Below are 12,985 nucleotides of genomic sequence, written 5' to 3' on the forward strand. Positions count from 1 at the left end.
TGTTCTTAGGTTTTTGTCTGCTTTTGGGTCCTGCATTCATACCAGCGATGAACATAACATTTTCTTGGAGTATCTCTTCTGAGGCTTAATAGCACTTCAGCTTTTGGACACTTGTTAGAAGTATAGGTTAAAAAAAGCAGAGATATCAATATCCATAAACCCTGCTTTAAGAGAGTAGATTCATTTTACTGTTGTCTACTACCAGCATTGAGCATTGTTTTATTACTAAAAGTAAGTGGCTGCAACCTATGCCAGAGCATTTTAGAGAGGCATGATCCATTTTTTGATACCAACTTTTTAATAGCTGGACACCAGTCCCAGGATCTTGGTAGCTAATGTTTCTTTTGATGCATTTAGAGACTTTCTGCTGTAACATCTGTTCTTAAGTTTCTGTGTGTGTGTTTAAAAATAGTATTAACCTACATATTCTCCTTGTTATATTTAGAATTGAGCCTCTTGTGTTTGCTGGTGCTGGATATCCTATAAAACTGGTGTCCTTTTCTACAGCATCGGGTGCTTGGCGTGACATTCTCCCATTTGTGTGCGCAAAGAACTGAACCATCATGGATCAACATGCGCTACGATTCAGAAGTCAGTGTGCTGTGAAACAGTTATTTAAAAGCAGACCGTGATTGTTTTTATGTTTTAATTTTTTTATTTCAAAAAGTGGAATTCTAATCTGACACTGCATTGGTCGTCTCTCTCCCCCATCCGCGGAGGAGGCTTATCAATCTTGATGTTTGTGTGTTCCAGTGTTGATGTGTGGGAGTTGGTGTGTTCCAGTGTTGATGTGGTTAGAGTTTACATCTTGGGGTGACGGAAGTCCTTGCCGGCGAACTTGGCTTTGGCTCCCAGCTCCTCCTCAATCCTGTAAATGAGAAATTAATTAATTGATTAAATGCAATCAATTAATACAAAATAAAAAAGGGGAATAAGGATGGCATCAAAGGTGGTGTCGGTTCACACTGATACACTGATATAATAATAAATCACTTATATAGCGCTTTCAATGGATCTCGCCTGTCATAACTGCAGCCATTAATGCAAAAAGAGTCATGCATTGTGTGTATGTGTGTGTGTCTGTGTGTCGGTGTGTCTGTGTGTCGGTGTGTGTGTGTGTGTGTCTGTGTATGTGTGTGCGTGCACATGTGTTTCTCACCTCATCAGCTGGTTGTATTTGGCCAAGCGCTCAGACCTGCAGGGGGCGCCAGTCTTGATCTGAGAGGAGAGAAAAGCACAGGTCGATCAGGAGAGAGGGTCATAAGAGGAGAAGTGGATTGGGATGGAGTGAGAAACTAGAGATGAACAGCAGACTGAGTGAAAGATGTGCAGGGAGAGACACACCTGGTGAGAGGCAAACGGAAAGATAAAGAAAGTGAGTTGGAGAGAGAAAGTCAGAGAAGTGCAAAGAATGACAGTGGGAGGAAGAGAGGGGCAGACACAAGGGGAGAGAGAGAGAGAGAGAGAGAGAGAGAGAGAGAGAAAATGTCAGCCATTGGTACAGAGAGACAGAGACAGAGAGAGAGGTAGAAAATAAGCGAACATGAGGAAAAGTGTGGGTGAGTGACGAAAGAGATAAAATATGTACCTGTCCAGTGCAGAGTCCGACTACCAGGTCAGCGATGAAGGTGTCTTCAGTCTCTCCAGAGCGATGGCTGACCATAACTCCCCAACCATTAGACTGAGCCAGCTTACATCTGCACACACACATACACCCACACACACACACTTATTAATCTGGGTGAATGAAGCAGTTTAGAGACTTTTAATGCCCACAACACCAAGTTTGCAAAACACATTTGCCATGTTTTTCACTGAAAATCATTGGATCATACACTTCATTCCTCAGCTGAATGAAGGAGGTCCTATTGTTCACTGATCCCCTGATGCAGCTCCACAAGGAGGCACTATCGAGCCATATGACACCATGTAGATATTTAGTTACTAGATGAAACTCAAAGAGTCAACTTTAGACTTTGCGCTCTTTCTCAGGGGTGGGGGCACTTAATACTGTCCATAATAATGCTCTTGTCTTGCCATTGTTCCATTACCACTTTTGGACATACCATGAGGCCCACGTTTATTAGCACTTCCATTAGAAGTTCTGTACTGCAGTGTGCTCAAAATAAACTATGCTTAAGTGCACAAACTATGCCAAATGTTGGCTCAGTAACCTGGGACGAGTTGGACGAAATTCAGCGCTGTTAAATATCACTGTTGATGCCGATAACCTTAGTCATCTATGGCGAGTCTTTTTAATTAAAGGTCGATAGGATTTTCATCATGGATTTTCATTTCATCAAATTAATCTGCAATGCATTTTTGACTAGTCAAGACCTCAATTCAAGACCGGAAAAAGCGCTGGACAAGCGCTGTGTGTGTGGCCGCTAGCACCCACTTGTGTGTGGTTACTGCAAAGTTCAGAAGGACCAACAGGATTGGAGTATGGCTATGAACATTTCTTACACTGGGCCCCCTGACTCATTCTAGTGAGGCTCCACACTTACGCCTTGATGGACTCTGTGACGGAGCCGATCTGGTTGACTTTGAGCAGCAGGCAGTTGCAGGCCTTCTTCTCCACGGCCTGCTGGATGCGCTTGGGGTTGGTGACCGTCAGGTCGTCACCAACGACCTGGATGTCAGTCTCGGCGGTGAACTTGCTCCAGTTCGCCCAGTCATCCTGGTCGAATGGATCCTCAATGGACACAACTGCATCACAGGCCAGGAGAGATGTATGGAGAGAGAGAGAGAGAGAGAGAAAGTGCATATGCATGGGTAACAGAAAATGGTGTAATCCTTCAAAAAAGCCTTTCCAAGTGTATCCATGTGTGTTTGTTTCTACCGGGGTAGCCCTTGATGAAGCTCTTGTACAGGTCTCCCAGCTTTTCTCCGGAGATGTGCCTGGCGGGGTCGTCGGGGCTCTTGAAGTCCAGGTCGTACTTGCCGTTGCGGTAGAACTCTGAAGCAGCCACATCCATGCCGATGATGATCTTATCTGGGTAGCCGGCCTTCTCAATGGCAGTCTTCAGAAGCTCAAGGGCTGCAGTGAGAGAAGTGCTCCGTCATAAACATGCCAAAATGATCACAGCGCACGCACACACGCACGCACGCACACACGCACGCATGCACACAGCACACACACACAAAGCAGCGGTCACAATTTTTGAATATGACTTATATTTAATAGAAATACTTCTACATTTTTATTTCTATTTTCTTAAAAAAAATAAAAACTATTTAATTCTATTTTGTCTATCGCAATATTTCCAGTCTCTCTCTCTCTCTCTCTCTCTCTCTCTCTCTCTCTCTCTCTCTCTCTCTCTCTCTCTCTCTCTCTCTCTCTCTCTCTCTCTCTCTCTCTCTCACACACACACACACACACACACACTTTCTCGCTCTCCAACACATGTACACACACTAACCCTCAAGGTTCTCCAGGATGTTGGGGGCAAAGCCGCCCTCGTCTCCCACGTTGGTGGCGTCCTTGCCGTATTTGGCCTTGATGACGTTCTTGAGGTTGTGGTAGACCTCCGCGCCGATGCGCATGGCCTCGTGGAAGTTGGCGGCGCCAATGGGCAGGATCATAAACTCCTGCATGGCCAGCTTATTGCCGGCATGGGAGCCACCGTTGATCACGTTAAAAGCCTGAAGGAGGCAGACCGGGGCAAGAGTACAGGGGGAAGACATGGATGGATGGATGGATGGATGGATGGATGGATGGAAGGACGGAAGAAAAAAGGAGTTAGGATTTAGTATGCAGTCTCATTCCACCCTCACCCCATCTGTCTCTCTCTCATTTACCCACACACACACACACACACACACACACACACACTCACAGGCACGGGCAGGATGACGTCCTTGTTTCCAGCGAGGTCAGCAATGTGACGGTACAGAGGCACGCCCTTCTCTGCAGCTCCGGCCTTGCACACGGCCAGAGACACGCCCAGGATAGCATTAGCGCCAAACTTGGCTAGAGAGAGAGAGAAAGAGAGAGAGAGAGAGAGACAGAGAGATGAGATAATGGCTCAGCCCCAGCTGAATGATTGGTTGTTAGCTCTACCTGTAAATATGTGTGTAGTGAGAAGAGTGAGACACCTACATTTGTTCTCAGTCCCGTCCAACTCCAGCATGAACTTGTCAATCTTCTCCTGCTCAACCACACTGAATTTCTGCTCATAGAGAGATGGAAAGGGAGAAAGAGAGACAGATTTTCTTCATATTTTAATGTATTCTTTTTTTATCCTTATATTACGATAATTTACTTTTAATACAAATGTATTTTTTTGAAGGCTGTACACATTACACACTGCACAGTCATGCCAATAAAGCCCATTCAACTGAAAGCGCTAAGGGTCTGGCTGTGACTTCAGATGGTGAACATAACTAATTGAGAGCATTCATGGAGTGCATGTAGCCATGTCTTTTGTTAAGCACTTGAAAAAGTACACTACATGAACAGAGAATTGCAGGAACATGGATATTCTGGTAGGGCTCATGCTAACTGAACACACCTGCTCAATCAGTTTGGCAGCGATGTCCTTGTTCACATGATCGACGGCCTTCTGGGTACCTAAGATTTAGAGCGTACACAGGTATTCAAGAGATGAAGTGTGTACTTGTGTGCGTATGTGTATGTGTGTCCATGTCTTATATGTCATACACATGTGTGTGTGTGTGTGTGTGTGTGTGTGTGTGTGTGTGTGTGTGTGTGTACACAAAGATGAGACGTTTATGTATATGGGTGTGATTGTTAAAATGAGCATACTCTGAATTTGTTTATATTGTGTGTGTGTGTGTGTGTGTGTGTGTGTGTGTATGTGTGTGTGTGTGTCTGTCTGTGAGTGTGTGTGAGTGTGTGTGAGAGTGTGTGTGAAAGTGTGTGTGTGTGTGTGAGTACGAACCTTTGCCCAGGTAGCGTGCCTTGTCCCCATCTCTCAGCTCAAGGGCCTCATGGATACCTGTGGAGGCACCACTGGGCACAGCTGCTCTGAAGCGACCTGAGAGAGAGTGAGGGGGGGGGGGGAGAGAGAGATGGAGAGAGGGAGGAAGAGAGAGAGAGAGAGAGGGGAGATAGAAGAAGAGAGTGAGGGTGGAAAAGAAGCAGGCAGAAGGAGGGAAGACGTGAGACAAAGGAGACTTTGACTTTTAAAACCCTTAATAATTCCATATCTGTGATCCCCACGACTTAAAACAATTACAATACTATTACACGCCCATCCACCCGAACACATCACAGCTAGTTATCCACTGCTGTATAAAATGCATGTGTTCCACCATTAGGCATGTTTTTACCAGAGACTTAAAAAGACTAACATCATCCATATCTTGTCCCTCCATCTTGGATGGGAGGGAGGAGGAGAGAGAGAGAGAGAGAGAGAGAGAGAGGGGAGCAAGATATGAGAGAGAGAGAGAAGAGAAGAGAGAGAGGCGCAAGATAGCAAGGGAAGAGGAGAAGAGGTAGAGGTGGAAAAAAAGGACAGGGAGAGGGAGCAAGATGTGATGAGAAAGAGTAATGAAAGAGAGAGGAAATGGTGGAATATATTCTCTTTCAGGATTGACTCTACAAACAGTACTTACATCACAAGTGATGTCTGCATGTGCATGTGCATGTGCCTGTGTGTGTGTGTGTGTGTGTGTGTGTGTGTGTGTGTTTTTACCTTTTGAGGTGTAAAGGTCAACCTCAACTGTGGGGTTTCCTCGGGAGTCGAGGATCTCACGGGCGTGAATCTTAGTGATGGACATCCTGACTGAAAGAGAGAAATAAAATAAGTGATTACTCTCAGTTGTTTAATACACATCTGTGTGAGTGATGTGCCTCCATGGTGTGAATATGTCTGTGCTCTTGAGATCCCGATGGTAAGACAAATGTTCTTTTTCAAATTACTTTCTTTCTCACCTGCATTGGCAAGTCTGTGAAGCACCATTTTTAATACCAGAAGTACTGTATATCCCTTTAACTACACGGTCCCTCACTGACAACTACAGCTACTTCACCAATCAGAGTGCGTGGTGGAAAGTCATATCTGACCAATGACGATAGGGTCAGGTGAATCACGACTAAGCTTTGCAACGACTCGTACTTTACTCTATTTGCAGTCATTTGGGTGCTCCTGCGCTCTCTCTACCGCCTTCTATCAATAGAAGAATATTATGTACGTGTTTTAACTCGATTTATTTCTTTGTCTCTCGTATTTCCTTGGTGTCCAGCGAATGCATGTTGTCCTCTCTCCAGAATGCCCTTCACGCGATCTCTTCCAGCCTTTCGCTCTGCCGTACATTCGGGTGCGGAGCGCTCTTTCAGACTGTCCCGTAATGTACCTAATAATTACGCACATTTCTCGTATTGTAAAAGGTAGACGTTCAAAGTGGAAGCAGCTAACAACCCGACTATTACATGACCGGCTGTGGCTTCACGTATAACGCATTTTGTGAGAGATGTGCACGGGAAATGATCTTACCTGGGGAAACAGGATGAGTTCTCAACCTCCTATATAAACAAACTATGCTATTTATATAGCGCTTATGTCTAAATATAATTAGACATCATATTGCGTGGTATTATAGTGACCGTATGCGGGCGTAAATTAAGCTCTGCGTGTGTTTAGGGTGGACCTATTATTTAACAGCATAGGCTACAGAGAGCTGTTGAAATCACTGACTTTGAACAATGTGCAACAATGAAGACTCAAGAGAGACCCTGTACTTTCTGTCCCAGTGCAAGAGTGCGGGTGTATCCACACACACACTCATACTCACACACACACACACACACACACACACACACACACACACACACACACACACACACACACACACACACACACACACACACACACACACACACACACACACACTCACTCACACACTCACTCACACTCCCAGCTGTTCAAGTAGGCTCAGCTGCTCTCTGAAGGATGACTCTATTAATAGTTTCACTGGTGGAAATGCACAGAGACTTAGCAAGATAGAGAGAGAGACAAAGAGAGCGTGTGATAGAGCACGTCTCATCCTCCTATTGCAGTCAAGCTAAGTGGAGAAGTCTTACAGAGCCTAGAGACAGACGCCACCACTTCATCAAATGCCCTTGGTCACATCTCATTTGAATTGAACACATTGTGTGTGTGTGTGTGTTTGTGTGTGTGTGTGCACACTGTGCATATGGTCTAAGTCACATTTTTAAACTTTCCTTGACCTTTTCCTAGCCAGTTAGTGACCCTTAACCTTTCAGTGACAGTGTGATGCCCTTTCTGTAAAGGTGTGGCCAGACTGTATTACAGCTGTTAATGACACAGACACACACAAACACACACACACACACACACACACACACTGACATTTCAATAGCTGATATGCTTCGGTGGCTCTTAGAGGTGACCTTCAGGACTTTGATATAGTCATAAGGTGCACAGTCCCATAAGGGTTACATTTACCATCTGACAGTCTCATCAGACAACCATGGGTTGTATCCGTATAAGAGACTGGAGAACATAGTAAGAGATTTGAGCTCTGTCCTGAAAGGTTTTATGCACACCTGTATTTGAATGTATGGCTCTGTCCCTCATTCATTCTCCCTCTCTCTCACACACACACACACACACACACACACACACACGAAAAATCAATAATGTGACAAAAAAAGCATTCACAGACGTCATAGTAAAAGAGACGTCATGTGCAGTGTGTCAGTCACATCTCTCAGACACACGCACACAGACACATGACCACACATTCAGAGGTGTATATCTCAATATGCCCTTTGACCTTTCATAGGGTATAGACAGTACTAAGAGCATAAGATGACACAACTGATCTATGATCTGCTTGGAACTCACAGCTCTGTTACTCTCCCCCCCCCCCACACACACACACAAACACACACTATGATGACACACCATATCTATTGAATGCCCTTGTAATGTTATCTCCATATGGGAGTTGTGTCTCAAAGTCAGCGATACCACCATGTCTTGTCAAAGCAAGTTCAAATAAAGCACTATGCTTTGACTATGGACGGACCATCATGCAAGTCACAGACAGTGCCTAACTCTAGAACAGGATCGCCCCTGACTCAAGTCATACCAGAGTCAATGGCCATCAAGGGACCTTTACCGCATTTTTGGGAAGATTTTTAATTTTTATTGACATTTAAGTTTTATTTATTTTTTCTTACCAAAGAAGATAGAATCAAGATTGAATTAATTAAATCTGCAATTTTGAAACGAGTGGCATGCTTGGGTATTATGGGGGTTTGATGTACAGTTAAGATACTTCAGGCCTTTTCATAGACAAGGTTCCTTACGCCTCAATTTAGAGCAAGTCTTGCCCTTATTTACTTATAGAGGGATAGCGCATAACTGACGCACTTTGTCATCATGTTACCAAGTGACAGAGTACCGACACACTGTGAAGTAGGCTACTATACAGTGACACGTATACCATGGAGCGTCTACAAACTGTGTTTAAGTCCCGAACCTGGTTGATCTTTGACAACGCTGTTACCTTGAAAACCGACCCGAGCTTTGCGCTTGTCCTGCAGGTCCCACCACCCTCCGCATCCAATCACGTCCTCTCTTTGTTATCTCCGTCAACAGAAGTAGGCCTACCAGCATGCTGAATGTTATCACTATTTTGCGGGGATTTTCGTGTTCCTCAGTTAAGCTTGCGCTGTTTTGACCCAACGGAGGTGTGCTCGAGGCGCAGGAGCAAGCAGGACTTTGCCCGTTTGAGGACAGAGACATACACCAGATTCACGGATATAGAAGTGCATTCTAGTCAGCCAACTGAACAGTCTAAACTTGGTCGTTAAATAATAAAACGGTGAATCTAGTTTTTCAGTTTATCAAGGAAGTCCTCGTTGCACATGACTATCACCTTCGCTCACTGACAGTGGAAGTCATTTCCTGCAGAAGGGACTGCACGCAATACGGACCATTGCTCTAAAACTAGCCATTTAGCCTACTTAGAATATCAGAAATAGCTTATTTGAATCTATACATAAAGTAAGTGGTTGTTATGTCCTGCATTTAGAACGCGAGCTCTTTTAGGTGATAGCCATGACCTTGGTAGACTACTTCATGGACTTTTTTTGTCAGCTGCCTTTCGATGTGGCCGCATCTGTACAGAAAGGTTACGACATGTACAGTAACTTATGAGACGGGACGCTCAAGTTTCGGTAGCCGGGATCGTTGTCGCGGAGGGCATTTCTCATAACATTTCATTAATCTTCACTTGTTGAATCTCGACAAGAGCGCACCATACGCGCGACGCTCTCGTGCCCAACAAACCCATAATTGTTCCTGTCAGATGACATTTCTATCAGCGCCTCAAGTATTCAAACCCGAGGTGGTGGAGGGAGAACGTGCAAAAAGTAACGTATAAAACGTGGCAAACAAAACAAAACCAACTGAACAGCATTGGCGTGGGACTAGCATAGCGGCGAGAAAAGCTACAGGAAGTAAGATTATTACCTGAGTGTGGTCTGGACGGGCTGGTTTCGGACCGTTCGGCGGACTGCAGAGTGCACAAGTGTCATTCAACCACGCAATTTATAGACGCCCTCTGTAAGGCAGCTCCGTATATGGCAAGACTGATAGGGGTTGTGTAGCGAGTACACTTCGGCCACTAAAACGTGATGCGTCTCAACGCCAGGGAATCAAGACCACCAAAATGCCGTCTACAGTCTATCTTGGTTGGTATTATTTATCTTATGTAAGAATGGCAATCTTTAGATTATTTAAGACACAGTGAAGGGACTGAGCCAACAGTGGAAAAGTACAAGCTTCTGATTGCACAACAGTCTTTGTTTGAGGAAATTCCCCTAGTGGAGAGAGACATTTATAGAATTGTCCTCCCTGATTAAGGAAGAGCAGATGAAATAAGTATAACATAAGTAGTGCTTCTCTCTGTGATATGGAAAGTGTGAGTTTTATAAGTATTTGTATGTAGGTATAGAATTCACTATCGTCCTTTTGATGGCGCACCATTTGACATCCAGTGAACATGCTTTGCCTTATGTCCCTCTGGTGCAGGCTAGGTCAGAACCAGATCAGAGCCTCATCTGTGCCACATCCATTCTAGACTGGCCACATGATCGCATAACATCATAGCAAAGGTCTAGAGATTTCACGGTCCATCTCAACTGATTATACGATTCTTATCTGCATCATCTATATCTATAAATTGCTGCTAAGTTCTGCTCCCCTCATGCTGCAGGACATGCAGGACACACAGTCTTGAATGGTACCAACAAGAATCAGCTTCAGGCAGTTACATGAGGTTAATATTACATTGGATTATTGTGAGGTTTAAAGCTTCCTATTGCCCCATTATTCGTCTCATAGGCCCGTCCTGATGAGGCGACGCAGTCAAACACAGAGCCAGACAGGAATAAACAACAACAAAGACAGAAAATATATATTTTATTGATAATTTCAAGATTAAAGATTTCTATGGAATTTGTGCTTCGTATCGGAAATGTGTGATAACTTCCCCACTAGAGGGAATCATCAGGCCTCCTGCACAAAGCACAAACACGAGCTTCGAGCACAAACACAAGCCTTGAGATGCAGCTTTGTTTGAGCACAAACACAAGCCTCGAGCCGTGTTTTATGTTATACCCGAGCGCAAAGATACAATCTTTATATCATATGCACCCTCAGTGCCTTGTACTGCACCTCCATCCATATCCTGTGACGATCTGGGAACATGAGCCGTGGCAGGACAGAAGAGCAGTAGGCCCGAGCACGAATAACAGGGCTGTCTAGGTCTTCTTCTGTGTCCTTCCTTGGTGGGATTTTCAGATTTCAGGACAAGCCTACAAAATATTTCAGCTGAGCTATTGCTAACCAGAGATTTTGAAACAAACTTTTCCATACCATTCTCTCTCTCTTTTTTGGACATTTGAAAACACAAAACTTAAACTTAAGATACTGCCTACTGAGTAAAGAATCAGTCTGAGCTTTAGACGGATATGTGGGTTTCTTGTGTCTGTGCTTGAAAAAGGTTGTTTCTTCTCCTGGATTGGTTTTACACTTTTCTCCAGGCAACGGAACAGTCACACAGTCCCTAGCTGATAGGCCTTGACCTCTAGCAGAAAGGTCAGGGTTGACTTTCCAGGGAAATGTGAGATTAGGTTAGAGTTCGAATCGAAAGGGCATCCCTCTTCCATCTCCCCTGGTCTCGACACACACACACACACACACACGCACACACACATCCCTGCATCATATGTCCCAGTTTTGGTCCCTGTCATATGTATGAGCACTCACATTCATTTATCAGAGGCAAATGCACACACAGACACAAGCCAACATTCCTGTACAACAAACACACACTCAAACATTCAGGTCATGGTATTCATGTGTGTCACACACACACACACACACACACAAATACACACTACCTTTTTTCCCGGCCTGTGCTTGCCCCCTACCCTTTAGCATGTTGCTAAAATTAGCGTCATCATTATGCGAACACGCAGACTGAAAGCTCAAACTACTGTTGCACTAGATAGAGAGAGAGAGAGAGTGTGTGAGTGAGTGAGTGAGTGAGTGAGTGAGTGAATGTGTGTGTGTGTGTGTGTGTGTGCATGCATGTTTGACTGCCAACAAAGCCATACAGTCAGAGAAGGACTGGTCATCTGTCAATTTTGGACAAAACGGTAGAAGTCCATGACAGCCATCTGAGGTAAAGTGTAATGAGGTCTAGTGTAATGCGGATGCTGACAATCAATACAAATGTAATGACATTAGTCAGTGGTTGGCTATAAGTAGGCTATTTACTTGGAAACACCTAAAATTCAGGTATTTAAATTCTAGGCTATTGAGGCAGATGAGCAAATCAGTGCTCACTCTCTGAGAAGGTGGTGTTGTATTTTAAATTGATGTATTAGGCTATTTGTTTTCTTTTTCTGTTTTCACAAATTGACAGCCCTACCATTAATATGACTACACTATTGTTATTGTTATACCTTGGCATCTATCAGAATGTGTTTGAAAGCTCACCATGTAGGCCTGACTGGTATTTATAATTAACAGATATTAACACAGCTGCACAAAGACAATCTAATTTGAATATGACTTAACAGACACTAATATTGAACAGACTTTTGAAAATGGCTGCAATCATTGTGTGAATTATTCCCTCCCCCCCCAAACAAACATCTTCAACGTACTCAAATATTCCATTAGAAAATAAAAACCATCCCTTTGCTGGTCCATCATTGACACTTCGGCATTTACACCCGTTTACCACAAGGTGGCAGTATTTCTCCAGTATTCAGTAGCTTTACTGATAGACCTTAAAGGGATAGTTCGGGATTTTTGACATGAATCTGTATGGCATCCCCATCACCAGTGTCATGCAATCACGCTGACTTACCCCCGGCAGCGTCCTGTGAGCAGAGTTCTCATCCAGTTTTGGTCAAGCCGAAAGTAGTCCGGCAGGTTTGCTAGACCCAGCAAAATAAAACGTTTCTCTTCCCAAAACATTATGTGTTCAAAAGAGTGATATATTTGCATCCCAAAAACATGGTAGTGGAAAAAGTCACACCTCGTTATCACTTGGCCCTATTTTCAGTACGCGCGATACCGCAACCTCACAGTTAGGGCCTCACAGGAAAACGATGAAAACTGAGAGTCGATTCACCATCATCTTTGTTGCCATAACCTGGATAGTCGCAAGCCTTCACCATTTTTTTACACTCAGCTTTATGTCAATTTTATCAAATGTTGTGTCAGTTTTCCTGTGACGGACGTTTCTCTCAGGCAACTTTGGCGAATCAAACTTTCGCAAATCAACTTTCGCGAATCAAACAGGTAGGCCCTAGCTGTGAGGTTGCGGTATCGCGCGTAGGCAATACGATTCTGAATCTCAATATTTACATTGTATTCGTTTTGAACTGTGTTATAGCCTACTGTCTATGTCAACTCTGAGGAAAAAGTTGAGAGGCACAAGTGACATCGCTAAAAATGAGACACAGTAA

The 12,985-nt window shown here is 44.1% G+C and overlaps 1 protein-coding gene across 1 annotated transcript; it reads right to left on the reverse strand.

Annotated features, from left to right (window-relative positions):
* Positions 1-632: 632 nt before the first annotated feature.
* On the reverse strand, positions 633-9,538 carry eno3 (enolase 3, (beta, muscle)). Its single transcript, XM_080838332.1, has 12 exons — positions 9,471-9,538; positions 5,661-5,750; positions 4,905-5,000; positions 4,515-4,573; positions 4,103-4,172; positions 3,840-3,973; positions 3,423-3,645; positions 2,843-3,040; positions 2,508-2,709; positions 1,589-1,697; positions 1,160-1,218; positions 633-868 (listed from the first exon to the last, which is right to left on the reverse strand). The coding sequence occupies exons 2-12, from the start codon at positions 5,743-5,745 to the stop codon at positions 802-804; spliced, it is 1,302 nt and encodes a 433-aa protein (XP_080694458.1). The 5' UTR covers positions 5,746-5,750; positions 9,471-9,538; the 3' UTR covers positions 633-801.
* Between the last annotated feature and the right edge of the window lie 3,447 nt (positions 9,539-12,985).

Source organism: Sprattus sprattus (assembly GCF_963457725.1).
Source record: "Sprattus sprattus genome assembly, chromosome: 5".
In the NCBI taxonomy this organism is placed as follows: Eukaryota; Metazoa; Chordata; class Actinopteri; order Clupeiformes; family Clupeidae; genus Sprattus; species Sprattus sprattus.

Excerpts from the sequence above, each read along its gene's own strand:
- eno3 (XM_080838332.1), bottom strand. The coding sequence starts at position 5,745 with ATGTCCATCACTAAGATTCACGCCCGTGAGATCCTCGACTCCCGAGGA. Across the intron at positions 4,574-4,904 it reads GGCACGCTACCTGGGCAAAG|GTACCCAGAAGGCCGTCGAT; the intron begins GTTCGTACTCAC and ends TCTAAATCTTAG. Across the intron at positions 2,710-2,842 it reads CTTCATCAAGGGCTACCCCG|TTGTGTCCATTGAGGATCCA; the intron begins GTAGAAACAAAC and ends CCTGTGATGCAG.